This window comes from Anguilla rostrata, chromosome 1 (genome assembly GCF_018555375.3).
Source record: "Anguilla rostrata isolate EN2019 chromosome 1, ASM1855537v3, whole genome shotgun sequence".
NCBI classification, from domain to species: domain Eukaryota; kingdom Metazoa; phylum Chordata; class Actinopteri; order Anguilliformes; family Anguillidae; genus Anguilla; species Anguilla rostrata.
The window spans coordinates 73,117,001-73,133,897 of NC_057933.1; the positions used below are offsets into that span (position 1 = coordinate 73,117,001).

General features: G+C 45.9%; 3 protein-coding genes and 1 long non-coding RNA gene across 10 annotated transcripts in view; all 4 read left to right on the forward strand.

Annotated features, from left to right (window-relative positions):
• arhgef1b (Rho guanine nucleotide exchange factor (GEF) 1b) overlaps positions 1-5,785 on the forward strand; it is a 31,124-nt gene extending 25,339 nt beyond the window's left edge. Inside the window, exons 23-30 of the mRNA XM_064318226.1 lie at positions 739-826; positions 965-1,087; positions 1,688-1,746; positions 2,545-2,688; positions 3,085-3,204; positions 3,507-3,682; positions 4,159-4,260; positions 4,501-5,785. Coding sequence (XP_064174296.1) covers positions 739-826; positions 965-1,087; positions 1,688-1,746; positions 2,545-2,688; positions 3,085-3,204; positions 3,507-3,682; positions 4,159-4,233 — 785 coding nt within the window. The 3' untranslated portion in view covers positions 4,234-4,260; positions 4,501-5,785. The remainder of the gene's footprint in view (positions 1-738; positions 827-964; positions 1,088-1,687; positions 1,747-2,544; positions 2,689-3,084; positions 3,205-3,506; positions 3,683-4,158; positions 4,261-4,500) is intronic.
• Positions 5,786-5,998: 213 nt separating this feature from the next.
• LOC135234444 (uncharacterized) lies at positions 5,999-9,126 on the forward strand. Its single transcript, XR_010324110.1, has 2 exons — positions 5,999-6,775; positions 6,828-9,126. It is a non-coding gene; the product is annotated as an uncharacterized LOC135234444 (long non-coding RNA).
• Positions 9,127-10,655: 1,529 nt separating this feature from the next.
• cd79a (CD79a molecule, immunoglobulin-associated alpha) lies at positions 10,656-14,589 on the forward strand. The gene is made up of 5 exons (XM_064299071.1): positions 10,656-10,846; positions 11,927-12,295; positions 12,749-12,864; positions 13,114-13,176; positions 14,116-14,589. The coding sequence occupies exons 1-5, from the start codon at positions 10,807-10,809 to the stop codon at positions 14,233-14,235; spliced, it is 708 nt and encodes a 235-aa protein (XP_064155141.1). The 5' UTR covers positions 10,656-10,806; the 3' UTR covers positions 14,236-14,589.
• Positions 14,590-15,147: 558 nt separating this feature from the next.
• Positions 15,148-16,897, forward strand: part of lipeb (lipase, hormone-sensitive b) — a 29,869-nt gene continuing 28,119 nt past the window's right edge. For 4 of the 7 annotated variants that reach the window (XM_064299085.1, XM_064299121.1, XM_064299095.1 and 1 more), the window contains exon 1: positions 15,148-15,260. In XM_064299085.1, coding sequence (XP_064155155.1) covers positions 15,170-15,260 — 91 coding nt within the window. In that variant the 5' untranslated portion in view covers positions 15,148-15,169. The remainder of the gene's footprint in view (positions 15,261-16,897) is intronic. The other 3 variants (XM_064299104.1, XM_064299138.1, XM_064299113.1) reach the window with 1 other exon arrangement.

Consider the following 16,897-nt stretch of genomic DNA (forward strand, 5'->3'; position numbering starts at 1 on the left):
CACTGGTGTGCGCGCTCTCTCAAACGCACTGGTGCTGACGCGCTCTCTCAAACGCACTGGTGCTGACGCGCTCTCTCAAACGCACTGGTGCTGACACACTCAAACGCACTGGTGCTGACGCGCTCTCTCAAACGCACTGGTGCTGACACACTCTCTCAAACGCACTGGTGCTGACGCTCTCTAAATGCTACGCTCTCTCAAACGCACTGGTGCTGACGCGCTCTCTTAAACGCACTGGTCGAGCGCTCTCTCAAACGCACTGGTGCTGACGCACTCTCTCAAACGCACTGGTGCTGACGCACTCAAACGCACTGGTGCTGAGCCCTCTCAACGCACTGGTGCTGACGCGCTCTCTCAAACTCACTGGTGCTGACGCACTCAAACGCACTGGTGCAGACGCGCTCTCTCAAACGCACTGGTGCTGACGCACTCAAACGCACTGGTGCAGACGCACTCTCTCAAACGCACTGGTGCTGACGCACTCTCTCAAACGCACTGGTGCTGACGCACTCAAACGCACTGGTGCAGACGCACTCTCTCAAACGCACTGGTGCTGACGCACTCTCTCAAACGCACTGGTGCTGACGCACTCAAACGCACTGGTGCTGACACACTCAAACGCACTGACGCACTCTCTCAAACGCACTGGTGCTGACGCACTCGCTCGCTCTCCACCCTGTCACCTCCATAACGACCCTCACCGTATCACACTCAACCCTGTCACCCTGTTCCTGCCAGACAACAAGGCCTTCTACGTGATCTTCACCTGGGACAGCGGGGCTCAGATCTACGAGCTGGTGGCGCACTCCGTGGTGGAGAGGAAGAAGTGAGTGCGTGCAGGCGAGGGGGATTGGGGGTCCTCTCTGGGGAGAAAGTGGGTGTTTGTGGGGAGGAGAGGGGGCGATTGGGGTTGATGCCGGGCAGGTTTGGGGGGGTGCACTCTGACCCGTGTCTGTGTCCTCAGCTGGACAGGGCTGATCAAGACCGAGATGGACGAGCTCAAGCAGACCAGGAGCTCCAGCATAGAGAGACAGCGGACCAGCAGCCTGGGAACAATGGGAGGAGCACTGCTCTACAGCCCCACCACGTGAGTGGGGGGATTGAGGCTGGGGAGAATGTAACTTTTTGATGATGCACCTGAATTTGCTCAAAGATTTTGTGGTGATCATCTAGAAAACATGTCTATGTGTTAAACAAACAGAAAGTCATAAAATCGTAATGCACTTTCTGCTCTAGAGTGGTTGGTGTTTGGGTTGGGGTTGAAAGAGGTAATCCTGAGAAGACATTCATTCTCAATGGCACAGAGGCCATCTTATTCTGTTTTACTGATGTATGATGCTCTTTACTATGCAGTTTTATGGCTCCTTGGATTCTGGGGAATGGGACCTAGATAGGATTTGAAATATTCTTGCACACACACACACACACACGCACACACACAGTCACACACACACGCACACACATGCATCCACACTCACACTCACACACACACACACACTCACTCACGCACGCAGACACACACACACAGTCACACACACACACACGCACGCACACACACACACTCACTCACACACACACACTCACTCACACTCACTCACACTCTCTCACACACACACACACACACACACTCACTCACACGCACACACACACGGTTGTAAATCCTCTGTTTTTGGTTTTTGTTCCTCAGTCTGCAGCCCCCGTCGAGCCCCACAGAGAACGGAGACCTGGCTCTGAAGCACAGCTCTGGTGAGTCCCGCCTGTGGGCTGAACCCGCTTTACCCCGTTAACTTTGGGGCTTCCCCAAGCCTCTCATCTGATAGGCCCCCAACCCCCTAAACCACATCCCACTGCTGCAGGGCTGTCAACCGCCAGTCCTCCAGTCCTGAAGGTTCTTGTGGTTTCCTTTCAGTCAGCAGCCAATTAAGGCCTTGAGAACGAGCTGTGTGGACTCTTTAGCCAATCAGTGACTCTGATGAGTCAGCGCTGCTGACGCACTCTGAAAACCAACACTGTGGCCCTTCGGTCTGGTGATTGACACCCCTACACTACAGACTGTCATGCAGTTGCTGGTTAGCACACCAGCACATGGAAGTGTGCGTTCTACGCACCTTTTATAACTGATATTGGATATTGTACACGTAGTGTATACATAAATAAATCACAAATGCAGTAGTCCTTAATATTGACAATGTCTGTTAACAAGGAGTATTCGGTTATGTCTATGTCTGTGTCTATTTGGTTACGGTTAAGTCTATCGTGTAATTTATGAAAGATGGAAATTCAAATGTTTATGAAATGGAAAATATTTCTTACATTTTGCTACAGACCGCCGGGGCTCCCTGCACCCCAGTTTGGGAGCCATTTTAGTTCAGAGATCTTAAACTCAGACATATTAGAACAACAACAAAAAAAAACCAAGACTACTGTTGTCAATTAAAATCAAGTCAAGTAACAGTTCATTCACATTTAATTACGTGTACAGAAAATGAGTTACAATTGATAAGTGCATTTCTGAGTGTTTTTCGTTGCTCGTGAAACCCACAGATCAAGATAAGGATAGCCTGTCTGAAGAGAAGGGCGGGGACTCAAACCATTCACTGATGGATTATTTCTCGGCCAATGGCTTCGATTTGATCGCTCACAATAACTCCCCGCAGGAGAAGATGGCCAATGGGGCTCTGGAAGAAGGTGAGGGCTGTTGAAATTTGACTGGCTGTTGAGTAAATGGTATTATATGTGACACATGTACTACTGGGCATAGTAACCTACACTCAGCCTTCAGCTCCCCTTCTTCTGCTCTTCAGCCTTTTCAGTTCTTCATGTGGGTTGAGTGTATAAATTACCTCCCGTTCATCCTTCACTGCTCAATCTCTCTCTCTTTCTGTCTCCTTCCTTCCCTCCCTTCCTCCCCCCATTAAGAATGTGATCCATTGTGGGCAGTTTGTTTGGCAGAGAGGATTATTTTTTTCATTTTTAATTTTGGTATATGAGTTGAGGGGTGTCTTAGGATGCATTGGGGATGGGTGTATTAAGATAATACTCATTTAATCTATCCCAATGTATCCCTCCATCTCTTTCACACAGTCACATCCCTGAAGAGTATATTTGCGGCCGGCCAATCAGAGAACTCGCTGCCCGAGAGCGAAAACGGCGGCGTGGCCTCTGATAGGCTGGATCAGGAGGCAGAGAGCTGTCAGTCAGCAGGTAGGATGCGTGGCGTTATTGGGGTTCGTAGCTCTAGAACTCCAGGTCGCATCGTGTCTGCGCTGTGAGCGCCGAGGCGGAGAGAATCAGGAAGGCTAGCAGCGCTAACGTGGAGACGGTATGTAAAATGCACCTCTCTGAGCCGCTTGGGCTAAAAGCCTCCGCTAAATGACCGTTGCTAAGCGACAGTTTCTAAATGATTCAATTGTACCTCAGTACTGTGTGTGTGTGTGTAGCATGGCGCTAAGCAGAGATACACTCTGATAGGCTGTAAATGAGCCTGCTCTTTACTCTTCCCTCAGAAGAAGGAGCTGGTCAGGAGGGAACGGTGGACGGGGAGCAGGCAGGAGGAGAGGACGGAGAGACGAAGGACAGAGAAGATGGAGGGGCCGGCGGGCCGCTGGCGCTGTCGCCGGAGAGGGTGGAGGAGGTGCAGAGGCGTCTCCTGAGCCTGGAGCAACAGCTGAAGCAGCTGCAGGTGGGAGAGAGGAGGGGGAGAGGGGGAGAGAGACGGCGTGAAAGAGTGTGTGAGAGAGGCTAAAGGGGATGAGAGAGATAAAGAGAGAGAAGAGGAGGGAGAAAGAGAGAGAGAGAGAGAGAGGGAGGGGGGGGACAGAGAGATGGATACAGTGAGTAAGAGGGAGAGAGAGGAGACTCACAAAAGCTATTATTGTCCCGGCAATATTGCCGGACAAATTGGAATAAAATTGGTGAGCGAATTGGTTGACAGTAGTTGTTATTGCGGGCTCGGCGTATATAGCATGAGAGCAGTGAGGGAATGGGGGAAGATAATAGGGAGAAGAAGGAAATGGGAGTCTGCGGAGAGTGGGAGGGAGGGAGGGAGGGATGGATGGATGGATGGATGGGGGGAGCAGATTGAGGGAGAAGGGCCAGCGTTTACTGCCGTGCGGCAGGAACACTTCTGAGCCTCTGTATCGATCTCATTTCTCTCAGGCCCTGGAGGAGGAGCACCACCGGCTGCAGGGGCTCCTCTCCAAGCTCGCTCTCTCAGGGGGCAGCTTTCAGTGACGCCTGCCGCCACCTGCTGGACATCAGGTGAACCACCGCTTACAATTACAAAGTGTGATAGGGAAACATTTACATTTATCAGAATTCTCAGCTCTGTCATAGTAAATATGGAAAGTGCATGCAAAAACATTATCTTAAAAACAATTAATTATTGATGATGATAATAATAATAATATTTATATTTTTTTGTTAATCTGTGTAACAGTGGTAGTTGCTGATGATTTTCACTGTTCCTTATCCACCCTCCCCCCCCCCCACCCCCTTCAGATCACTGTAGTTGCTGGACTTGAGTGGAAGAGTGACTTTGGGGGGGGGGAGGGGGGGGATTGATTAGTGCTGCCTGGAACTTCCTGCTTGCCCTCTCTCCGCCCGAGTGCTATCTCCGCCTCTTCACTGAAGATTGACAGCGAATCATAACCAATCGCAGAGCTCCGGCGAAGGTCTTTGCTCAAGTGCAGTGCTCCAGCAGCGCAGGAGGGGGAGTGTGAGCGCGTGCGTGTCCGTGTCCATCTGTCCCAGCGTCTTTGTGTGTGACGGACAGAGAGGTTGGCAAACGGGGTCCAAAGCCAGGGCAGTATTTTGCTGTTAGTTATAAACTGTGCTGTAACACAATCGCACACACACACACACACACACACACACACACACGCACACACACACACTCTCCAGGGTCTGCTGAGAGGATGCTGTGCTTCCAGTGAAGTTATTGAACGGTCAGTGACACAGTGAGAAGAAGTATGGGCCCCATTACCGGTCCTCATGCTGATAACAGTATTAATGACAGTGAGACCTGCAATCGCGCTTGTGTGTATACAGCTAGCTGAAGTCCACAGTCATAGCCAAACTAAATTTCATCTTTGAAAATACTTATTGCTATTATCATTTGTAATATATCTGTTTGATGATGACCTCTATTTGGTCTTCCATCATTAAAACAAGTAGTATGTGTGTATATGTGCTATACAGTACAGATGTTTTTTTGAAGAAAAAAAATATCTTTGAAGCAATCATAATGGAGTTACTTTTTTGCTGTATTTAATTTCAAACCAAGTGAAAGTGTATTGGTATATGTTTTTATTTAGATCTTTTGGTTTTGCATCGCCTCTTCATCGCAGTTGGGGGTGTGTGTTGTGTGCCATTGTTTGATTGGAGAGAGAAGAGTACATTAGCGGATGCAGAGAAGGAACAGGATGTAGGGGTGAGCTGGTGAAGGGCGACAGGGAAGAGAAGAAACAGGGATGGAGGGTGAGAGACAAATAACTACAGAAGAATAAATTCAGTTCTTCAGTTGAGGGTAAATGTAGAAAGTAAGTGGATGTGTGCAGGTGTGGAAGTGTATTTTACGTACTGTACTGTACGAAGCCACTGGCAATCACACTGGCCTACCAGCACTGTAAAGGCTAATGGCATTCAGACATATGCGCTTAGATGTGCGTGCACACACACACACACACAAACACACACACACACACACACACACACACACACACACACACACACACACACACACACACACACACAGGCTTACCAGCACTGTAGAGGCTAATGACATTCAGAATACGTGCTTGGGAACCACACACACGACACACCACACACAACAACCACACACCACACACACACCACACACACACACACACACACACTCACACACACACTCACACACACACCACACACACACCTCCACACCCCAGACTTACCAGCTTTCAGACACTATGAATGAAGACACACCATCCAGACTACCAGCGCATGCACAACACGCGGCAGACACACGCATGCATGCAGACAGACACTGATGTGTAGAAACGCACATGCACGCATGCATGCCCAGATACACAGACAGACGCGTCTGTGTCTTTGTACAGTAACACACAGGCAGTTTAAAAGCATGTTAAAGCCAGACCTCTTTATTGCACCTAACTTCACCCCACAAGAGGGTAAACAGGGAAATATAAAGAGGGAAAATATGGTTACACGGTGGGGAGGGGAGGGTAATTAGGCTTATACGCTGTCAAATACACTTTTAGCTGGAATAAAATATTTTTCGTAATTATAGCAATATTTGTATTCATAATATCTGTTTGCCTGGTTACAAATTGTGTTTATTGCATTTATTTTGTAGTTTTTCATTCCAATGTAGAGATTCCATGCAGGACCAAAGACAGGGAAGGTGTGTACCAGTAGTGTTTTTATTTTAATATAAGTTATTGTTTCGATGTTATGAAGCTTATATCCGTGCGACATAAGTCTGCGATTCTACTGAATCAGGAAGTATTGCTGTTGTGTAGAAGCCCAGCCGCGGTGTTCCGTTTAGAGACGGGCGATCCTGCTCCACACTCCAGAGCGGAATTCTGGCCCGGGCCCGTTCCTCACACTGTGGCACCCCTGCAGCCGCACACGCCTCTTTGCTCCTCGCCCGTCCCCTGTGTTTAAACCGTCACTGTGTGCGGTTTTCCCCCCCACCATCTGCTGTATCAGAGCTGGTTTGAATGCTGGTTTTTATCCATAGTCTCTAGGGAGGGCTGTTTAACTGAATCCCTGTCTCGTTTCAGCAAACATATACTGAAGGTGGATGGCAGTATACTGGATTTCAGCAGTGTAACAGATCCATAAGTTTTCAGCCGTGTAACAGATTCGTAACGTGGTTGCTGGGTTTAATCGACAGTGTGTGGCTGTGCGTGGTGCTCTAGAGCTCCCCCCTATGGCAGGATTGTATACTGCTGTGCACTGGCCCTTGTCAGCCTATAGCAGGGGTTCCCAATCATATCTTAAAAGGGCTGATGTGGGTGCAGATTTTTGTTTTGGCCCAGCACTAAGACTCCTGATTGTACTTTTGAAGGTCATGATTGAAGACCATGATCAGTTAATTTGTTATTGCTGGGCCAAAAAAAAAACCTGCACCTGCACCAGCCCTTTTCGGATAAGACTGGGGACCCCTACTCTATACTGTACACTTCACTGACTTGGACAGTGTAATTGGTGCATCTGCTTCAGTCACCACAGTGGAATGGACTGAAGTATTAGTGTTGATGTATTACTAATGAGTGTAATGAGTGAGTCTGGTAGCACCGTGAGACAGTGATGTCATATGAACAGACATTACACCGCGAGGCAGTGATGTCATATGAACAGACATTACACCGTGAGACAGTGGTGCCGTATGAACAGACATTACACCGTGAGACAGTGGTGCCGTATGAACAGACATTACACCGTGAGACAGTGGTGCCGTATGAACAGACATTACACCGCGAGGCAGTGATGTCACATGAACAGACATTCCCCCCTTCCTACCATTCACAGCTTTAAGCCGTGAAGGACTGAGAACTGAGCTCTGGAGTCTGGAAAGGGGACGGAGGCTGCGGTTTTGGGTTTTTATTGCTAGTACTGTAATGAATATTGCTGCAGTTGTTATGAATTATGCATCCTCATTGCCGTAGAAACCGCTAACCCTGCTGCGCGGCTACGCTGTTGGCGCTGCGATTGTTATTTAATGGCCTGTAGGTGGCGCCGGTCACAGGAGACGCGTTTAGTTCAGCTTTAGCGCTGCCTTTTACCGCTCCCTGCTCTTCTTCTTTGGTTTCTTTTCTCCTCCTGGCCTCCTGCCCCCCTACCCTTTCAGTCTGCCCTGCGTGACAGGGGAGGGGGCGGGGCAAAATGCAACCAAATCGACTCTCAGAACTTTTGTTTTTTCGTCAGGGTTGTCTGTTTCTTGTCTTTCTGTCTGTCCGTGTCTGTACATCTCAGCCTGTCTGTGTGGGACGCGCTCGCTCGGTCTCGCTCTCCTCCTCTGTCCTCCTCTGTCCTCCGCGCAGGGAGAGGCGCCTCCTTCCTCTGTTCCGTTCGCTTTTCGTAATCGCACAATGTTACTGTATTTTTTTTTCCCCGTTTCCCCCTTTTGTTTTTGTATTTTTTTTATTTATTTATTTTTATTTGGCTTTATCGGGTGGGATTGGCTGTTTGAGCAAAGCGAAGTAAGCATGTGCTATGCATCGGCAGGTAAGAGAGAGAGAGAGACTCGCTTCGCTTCACCTCGCCCAGCGGTCTGAGACTCTTCACTTTCGTGTCCTCGTGCGTGCGTGCGTGCGTGCGTGCGTGTTCATGTCCATGTGCACAAGTGGGTTGCATGCATGCACATGGGTGTTCATGCATGCCTCTGTGTGTGTGTGTGTGTGTGTGTGTGATGTGTGTGAGTGTATGACTGTGTGCGGACTCTCCTGTTTGTTCTCTCCCCCTCTGCTCGGTGCATAAGGCCTGTTCAGTTCCTGTCTGTCTGTGTTTGGACAGACCTGCAGTGGATCAGACTGCTGGGGACCAGAGCTAGCGTTGTCTCTGCATCTCTCTTCCCTCTCTCGCCCCGTATGTATCCCATATACGAATACATAGCGATATGTATGTATGAATATATTTATAGAGAAGGGTGCCTTGTCTAGTGATCAACCTTGATTCTTTTCAAAGGGCTTTCTGGTGAACGTTGTCGTTCCTCTGCTGTTATGAACGATTTGGGCTGTAAAAGGTCAAAAGTGACCGGTTCTAAGGTCCAGGCTGTTTTTTCATGGATCGAGGCCCCCCCCCCCCATTTCAAATGAACAATATGGGATTGGTCTCACATGTAACAGCTGTTTGCCACACCAGGTGTGTTTTTGTGGTCTTGTCCGCCAAGTTAAATTGTCACCAGAAGGTGTTTTAGTACAGATCAAGCCTTGATCACTGCACTGAGGTGTCCAGCACGTGTCTATCTATCTATATGAATATACAAGAATTATACTGTGTATTTGGGCTTTCATTTTATTGTGTAAGAGGGTTGTTTTTTTAAAAGATTATGTATACTTAAGAGAGTTGAGGTACGTTTTTTAATTATTATTTTCTTTTTTAAATAAATTGGAAAACGTTCAACCTTTTGTTGTCAATGTCTTTCATTCCCTTTCACATATAACGTGGAGGGGAGTAATGGTAGAGGATGGGCTACAGGGTGAAGAAGTGTTGTAATTAGGGATACAAATTTTGTGGAATACTTTAAACTGACCATCGCGCCCATTAATCGATTAATAATTAACTGATAAGCTTGAAATCTAGTATATGGCCTATGAAAATAACTCAAAAGAGGCCTAGGATTTAATTAATTTTATTTGTATAGCGCATTTTACAGAGAACTGTCACAAAGACGCTTTACAGAATAGCAAGCCAAATTAATGAGCTGTATATATCAGAGAGGATTTATTTAGATATGCTCAAGCAGTCATTAAAACAGGATTTGTGTATTGTGTATCAAGGCTGTAATGGCACAAAACAAAATGATATAAACATGGATTCACAAACTGAGAAATTTGGTATAAAAGCTATAAATTATCTGGGGACAGGGGAGGGGGTGGGGGGTGCAGGTTCAAATCCGGTTCAAATAATTGTTCCATTGATTGATTCCACTGCTGTACCCCTGAGGGAAGAAAAGTTTATGGTGATTTGATTAACTTCCATGTATCTTTGATCACAAGTGACTGACACGATCCAGAGGACTAACACTAATCTTGTGTGGTGTTTTCACACTTTCTGAGAAAATCTACTGCTGTTTTCACATTATGGGGATGAGCTGCATGGCTCTGGCTGCTCCATGTTGTCTCACCACAAGTAGCCTAACCATCATGTTGCAAAAAGTGGAGAAGAAAGTAGCAGCGCTACATTTTTCCACTGGCATTCAAACTTTGGTGCACAGCTGGCCAATCATGGGATGAATTAGGTCATTTTAATCTCGTTCCAAATTCCTCCCATCTGGCAAAGTTTTCCAGCAGGTTACATTTCTTAAGAGGCAGGGACACGGACAATCTCATCTGCTTAACGAGGTATGACAACACAAACAGGTTTTCACAACGATGCCAGCAGCCATTTAACTTTAAACGGGGGTTCCTGACGTCCGTCGTTCCGCACCACTCGGAAAGGTCGGTTAACGTTAGCCGGACTGACCTTGAATCGATCAACTGTGTCTCGGTGGAAGTGAGACCCTTACGAAAAGGAATTGGGAAGGAGAGAAGGTACAAGAGCTGGCAGCGCTCTATTAGGGGACCTGGGGTCGAGAGGAAGTTATACTTCTGTTAAAGTACCAGCTGAGAGAAGAGAAAGGGGGGGGGGGGCAGTGTGGGTGATGATGATGGTGTTTCATCGAGGTCATTCAAGCACATCGCCTGTCGCTGTAGTTGCAGAGAGAGTGGGCGTGGCCCTAGGAGTGAAGAGATGCAAATGACGCGAGGAGAAACCAAGGAGGACGCGGGGGACTTTGGGTCAGCCTGTGAGGATAATGGGATGGGATGAGGACTAAGGGGGGGTGACGGCAGAGCGACGGAGGGAGCAGGAGGGAAGAGGAAGGGGCCAGAATGTAAAGAGGGATGAGGGTGATGGAAAAGAGAGGAAGAACAGGGCTTGAAAGCGACGGCTTAGTCATACGCAAACGAGGGGAGGAGCCATAGGGACCGTATTAGAAGGGGAACGACGCAGGAAACAGCGTCTGAGAGAGAAATGCACAGGACCCTTCGCACCTGTTCACTTCTGCCATTGCAAAAGTGAACTTGATCTTCATGAGAAAAGATGATCCTCAGAAGCATCCTCCTCCTTCTGTGGTGCGCTGGTGAGTGGTATTTTGGCGTCGGTTTCACAGAATGAATCCATAGCAGGAGTTTATGATGCTGTATTTAGGTAATGTGAGGGAAAACATCGCGACAGCTGCTCAACATCTACATGAACAATTTGCTGCGGCTGAAAAAATTAAAATTATACCAACAGGCAGGAATAGCAACATTGTTGAAACAAAAGATGCTTTACAAAAACTTAGGAATGGGTATAAAAATGTAACTATGAGCAGCTTTTACAATGTTCACTGCGTTCTATAACTTCTATGTTCTGCTTCACTGAAGCTCATCTCCTCTCAGAACAGATGTCATATCAACATCTCTTCCTCTTTCTACTTATAGGTTTAAGAGGGAGTATTCCTATGCTCTCTTTATAATAATAATAATAATAAGAAGAAGAAGAAGAAACTTTATTTGTATAGCACTTTTCAAAAACAAAGTTACAAAGTGCTTTACACACATAAAAAGCAATAAAATAATACAAGATGCAGACGACAGCTTAAGGGACACATTAAAACAAAGTATATGAATAAATTAGCATGAAAATAGGAGCAGCATGAAAGAGGGCCAAACAGAAGAACAGATACAGATACAAGGTTAAAAGAGTATAGTAAATAACAGGATGTTAAAAAATATAAAAATAAGATTAGAAAAGGTAAAACATTCAAAGCAACTTTGTAAAACGTGTATCTCTCTTTATATCTGAAACTCATTTTGTTCTTTACTTGTTAAAGCACTTAACAGCATATACATGTTCTGTGGCACATACTGTACCATCTTATTTATACCAAAGTCATTTCCCATGTGATTAAAGCACGTTTTAACGTGTGAAGTGAATCTGTGAACTGAACAAACTTCACAGATTCCTGGGCTCAAACTGGCAGTGACTCTTCAGTATAGTGTGCTGTGATAATATGGTGTTACTGTGAAGCTGGCAGGCCCGGTCTTTCACAGATGTAATGTTCATATTGTAAGCTTTGTACGATGGAGAATTTGGATTAGATTAGATTAAACACATTTAAGCTTTTTATCACCTGATCCTGTTCTTACTTTCCTGTACTGACCCTCTGTTCCCAAAGATGTTACCCATGGCAACCTGGATAAAGTTACGCTTTACAAAGATCAGCCTTTGTTGCGGGCCGAGGTCTCCAGCACAGCTCAACTGCTGTGCTGTTATAACGGGTCCGCGGTTAAGCACGTATGGGTGGTTACTGTCACCGGGCGCGTGAACAACGGGACCAATTACAACAGCACGACTCGCAAAGTGGAGATCGACGAAGTTAGGCTGAGTCAGCCCGAAACAAACGTAACGCGTGATGGGACACCGTGTCACATGCTCGAGGTGAAAGAGGTGCACCCGAATGACACTGGGCTCTACCGGTGCCTCCTCAGCGGCACCGGCCCGCATACCCACACCTACACCCACGGAACCTACCTGCAGGTCTACAGTAAGTGGAGCCGGGGGGTGGGGTGGGGCAACCCCGCGCAGAGCGCAAGATTCTTACAACTTTATCTTCCGTATTTACACGGCTTTGTCGAATGCTTGATTCTGATTGGCCACCTCAGGCATGTTATGGTATGATATTGGAATGGCGGGTATGCCATCCCGCCAAATTACGGTTTGGTGTTTACCGAATTACAGACCGCTGCTATGGGTAACAGACTGCATTAACTTAGAAAGCTTTTCCTATGACTCGGCATAAAAAAGTGCAGTTAAAAAACTTTTAAATTTGCTAACTCGCAACATCTGGCGTCAAAAAGACGTTACTCCACTGTTAACTTGCCTCATAGTGTACTCCAATACTCCCATTAGCCATGCCATTGATAGCGGTAGTCTGAGATCCAGGAAGTTAGCATGATGGCTGCCCTTGGGTCTCTGAACAAGACTTCCTTCCTCTCAGTGCGAACGTCCAAGATTCTGAACATCAGCGAGAGCGCCAAGAACAGGATCATCCTGACCGAGGCGATCCTGCTCCTCCTGTGTGTGCTAGTGCCCGGAATCCCGCTTTTGTTCAAGGTGAGGACACAGCCATTCCGCAAGCAGCGTCCAGCTCTAGCACTGCAGTGAAATACAGGATTCCCCTATGGCACAGGGACTCACGCCCCCATGCACTGTGACCCTGTCATTGCACCAGAATCACTGTGAGGAATGACTGTGGCATGGCGCCGCTACTGTGTATGAAATTAAATGGGGCTTTGCTACTGGGGAGGTGGGGGGGGGGGTGTTGGCGACCTTCTCCTCACCTTCTCTCGTTCTCTTTCACAGAAAAAGAAACTCAATGAGCTGGAAAAGAAGAAGAACACGGAAGAGGAAGAGAACATTTACGAGGTGCATATTTGGATCTCTTCCCTCTCTCTCTCTCTCTCTAGCTCGCACACAATCTTGCCACATGTCCAGAATAGCACATATAAAGCAATTATAAACCTTATTTACCGATATACACTACATGACCAAAAGTATGTGGACACCTTACATACAACATCTCATCCAAAATTATGGGCATTAATGTGGAGTTGATCCACCCTTTGCTGCTATAACAACCCCCACTCTTCTAGAAAGGCTTTACACTAGATGTTGGAGCATTGCTGCAGGGATTTGCTTCCATTCAGCCAGAAAAGCATTAGTGAGATTGAGCACTGACTGGGCGGTTAGGCCTGGCTCACAGTTGGCTTTCAGACTGATCTTAAAGGTGTTGGATGGGGTTGAGGTCAGGCCAGTGAAGTACTTGCACACCGTTCTTGACAAAACCATTTTTATATTGCCCATGGGCATTTTCACGCTGAAACAGGCTTGGGCCGTCCCTAAGCTTCAGTGGAAGTACAGAATTGTCTCAAATGTGATTGCTGTCTTGAATGAGGATTTTCCTTCATTGGAACTAAGAAGACTAGCTCAAACCATGAAAAACAGCCCCAAACCAAGGGGTGTCCAGATACTTTTGGTCATATGGTGCATTTTATTGTTTTTATTTTTGAGATATTAATTAGTGCTGCAATCTTTGCATAAAGTGTGCCTGGACTTACTGTTGAACTTTATTCACTTATGGTGTGAGTTCCTCCAGCTATGTACTTATCATCTGACATGTTACTGTCTACATTGCTCTTGTAGCTAACCTTTTCATTTTAATTCGGAGTCGTATAAGCCCTTGTAAATCATTGTTACAAAAGTGGTCTGCCAAAGAAACAATTGCACTATAAATATGACTCAATGCAAAGTGTGCTTCTTCTCATCCCCCCCCCCCCCCCCCCCCTTCCCCATATCCATTTGTAGGGACTGAACCTGGACGACTTCACCTCCACCTACCACCAGATCCAGCGCTCCCAGGTTTGCAGCCCCTACCAGGATGTGGACAATGTGCAAGGGGAAGACTTTCAGCTGGAGAAACCGTAAAGGAGGCGTGGAGATGAGTGATGGGAGATGAGCAGTCAGTGCATAGGAGGTGCACAGTCTAGTTTGGAGGGAGTGCAAGAGAGATTTTGTAAGACTCCTCAGAGAGAAAGATAAATGAATATTTTACAAGTCTGCTTTGGTAATTATCTTTGGCAACAAGCCACTTTTCTGCTAATTTCATACAACTTTAATGAACTAGTTTTGCTGCCTAAACCCCCTGCTGAGACTTCTGTTTGACAGATGTAATATAATAATGACAATTCAATAATTGCATGATGATTTAGAAATGCTGTGACTGTGAATTTGAACCAATAAAACCATTTGATTTAAGGGTGGATTTCCATCAACAATGTTCTTATAGTGACTGGCTGTTTTTCTTGTTAATGATGTCTACATATATATGGGGTCATTCTTATTTTCTTCTTCATCTTTTTCTGTATAATAATAATAATAATAATAATAATAATAATAATAATGGTTCCTTGGCATGGTCCCTTCTAAATCGTAATTTTAATAATTGATTTCCAAAGTGGAGAGTTTTAAGGGCACAGCAATAATTTTATGAAGGTGTACACCTGGAAACTTAAATCCCTAATTTTCCACTTTAAAATAATAAAAAGCTTCTCTTCAAATATTTAAGTTGCTGTTTAGCGTTTTACCTTAACGACAGCTATCATCTCACCAATGAGAAGTAACAAAACGCTCCTATAAAATTATGGACTTAGCTCGCAGGTGAGGTGCATTCATAAACATTATATTGAAGTTGAAAGGAGGGCGTTAATTTGGCAACCAGTGAACGCTGCGAAAGATTACAGAATTCTGATAGGTTTACATTATACTTAGCGAGCGTTGATTGGCTACATGTTGAGGTTAGGGATGGAGTTGCCAATGTAGGTGTGGCAGCGGAGGGCGGAGGAAATCACACCGGGTAAAGATGGCGTCAGGGAAGAAAGCGGGGAGTGAGAGTGGTGAAACTGCTGTGAATGGGAGATGGTCAACAAAACACAAAGACAGCGGCTCTGCAGGTACACTCTCACTATCCACATGGCTCGTTATCTATCGATGCAGCTAAATACTTAGATAACGCTGCGGAGTAGTCGAGCCGCAAGCATCTGATCGTAGAATGGGCGCACTGTGAGAATAGGAACAAGCTTAGCTGCCCTAGTATCATCGCTACCTGAGGCTGAGCGATGTCGCTTGCGCGTTGTGGCCACAGTTGTCACATAACGTTAGCTAACCTGACAGCTCTCCTCACTGCCACTATGTCACACCGCGTTTCTTATTTTGGGATGTCCGTTAGCTGTTTAATTTAGTGAAGTTTTGTAGGTCAAGTTGGCGAACAAGTTAGCCCCTAGACCAGTTTCGTAAGCATGCGACGTTTCGTTCAATTTTTGCTTGGCACTTGGTTGGCACGTCGGCGAACGTTAACAGTAAATTAGTCAAAGTATTTAAACGAATTTTTTCTTATCCAGATTCATTGCCATGTTATTACCAACTACTACGGAAGCCACATTTGCTACTGAAGCATCTAACGCTAAATGACAGCATCGTTTTAACTATATATTTAGTTAGTTAGCTACCTGGCTAACTTGCTTAGCCAATTAGTCGAAGGAGTTGTTTATCTCCGAAAGACGGACCGTTACCTGGCTAGCGTTCATTACTTACCAAGCTAGCTAATTCCACTAGACGAATCTGCAACTCTAGGCTTTTTCGGAGAAAAGACTAAAATTCTAGTGCTAAGCCATTAGCTGTATTAGCCAGCTATAACATCATTTTATGGGCCGACTGGCAAACTGTCCTATACGACAGCTAAACTGAGAGAAGATGCTAAACTAAGATTATGGCAATGAACAAGTGGTGGTAAATTACTTTACTGTTGATTTGACCTGTAACCTCTGCCTGTAACACACAAATGAACCGCGCTTCGGATGGAATGTCTTCGAAGCTTTGGGCCGCAAACTTCATGGGACATTGCCTAAATTATATACATGTCGAGGCAGACCGTGAAAGACATTAAAATCCAGTTCTCGGGATCCGGACAGTTGAGTTCTACTGGTTTCCTAAACACCCGTCTATGTTGCTATTCACGTTTTGTACAGAAAAACTCTGTATTTAAAAACGATTGTCTGAAAGTTTTGAATGGAAGTACAGTCTGTTGAACGCAAGTTGGCTGTCACACTTGGCGTGTACGTGTTTTCGACATCTTTGTGCTGGAACACCGGATGCCCGCCTTGAATATAAGGGCGTTGCTTTGGAATCCTTGCTAAAGTGATCAGTTTTGGCACGAATTATGGAATGACACATTATTTAAAATTTGATTTCCACGTTCTTAAAATGGACCATATTAAATATATACCAAGATTATTGTGTGCCAGATTATCAATACGTTTCCTTTAATTTCATTTCGATAATGTCCAGTACGATATACTTTTATTGTTGCTAATTTTTCCTGCGATAAGTTCCCGTCAATTGTGAAACTTTAGTTACAAACGTCCTTTTAGGATAGTGTTGTCAGGGACAAGATAGACTGTGATGTGAACGTGTACTGATCACGAATTCAACATTAAAAAGTAGCTACTGATCTACCTAATTTCCTGAAATATTTTGTTAGATATCCGGTTCTGTAAGTCCAGCTTTGGTACTCCGTATTTTCAGCGTCTTA

Coding starts and splice junctions, on each gene's coding strand:
- cd79a (XM_064299071.1), top strand. CDS start 10,807: ATGATCCTCAGAAGCATCCTCCTCCTTCTGTGGTGCGCTG. Junction 12,865..13,113: donor GAATCCCGCTTTTGTTCAAG/GTGAGGACACAG, acceptor TCTCTTTCACAG/AAAAAGAAACTCAATGAGCT. Junction 13,177..14,115: donor AGGAAGAGAACATTTACGAG/GTGCATATTTGG, acceptor ATCCATTTGTAG/GGACTGAACCTGGACGACTT.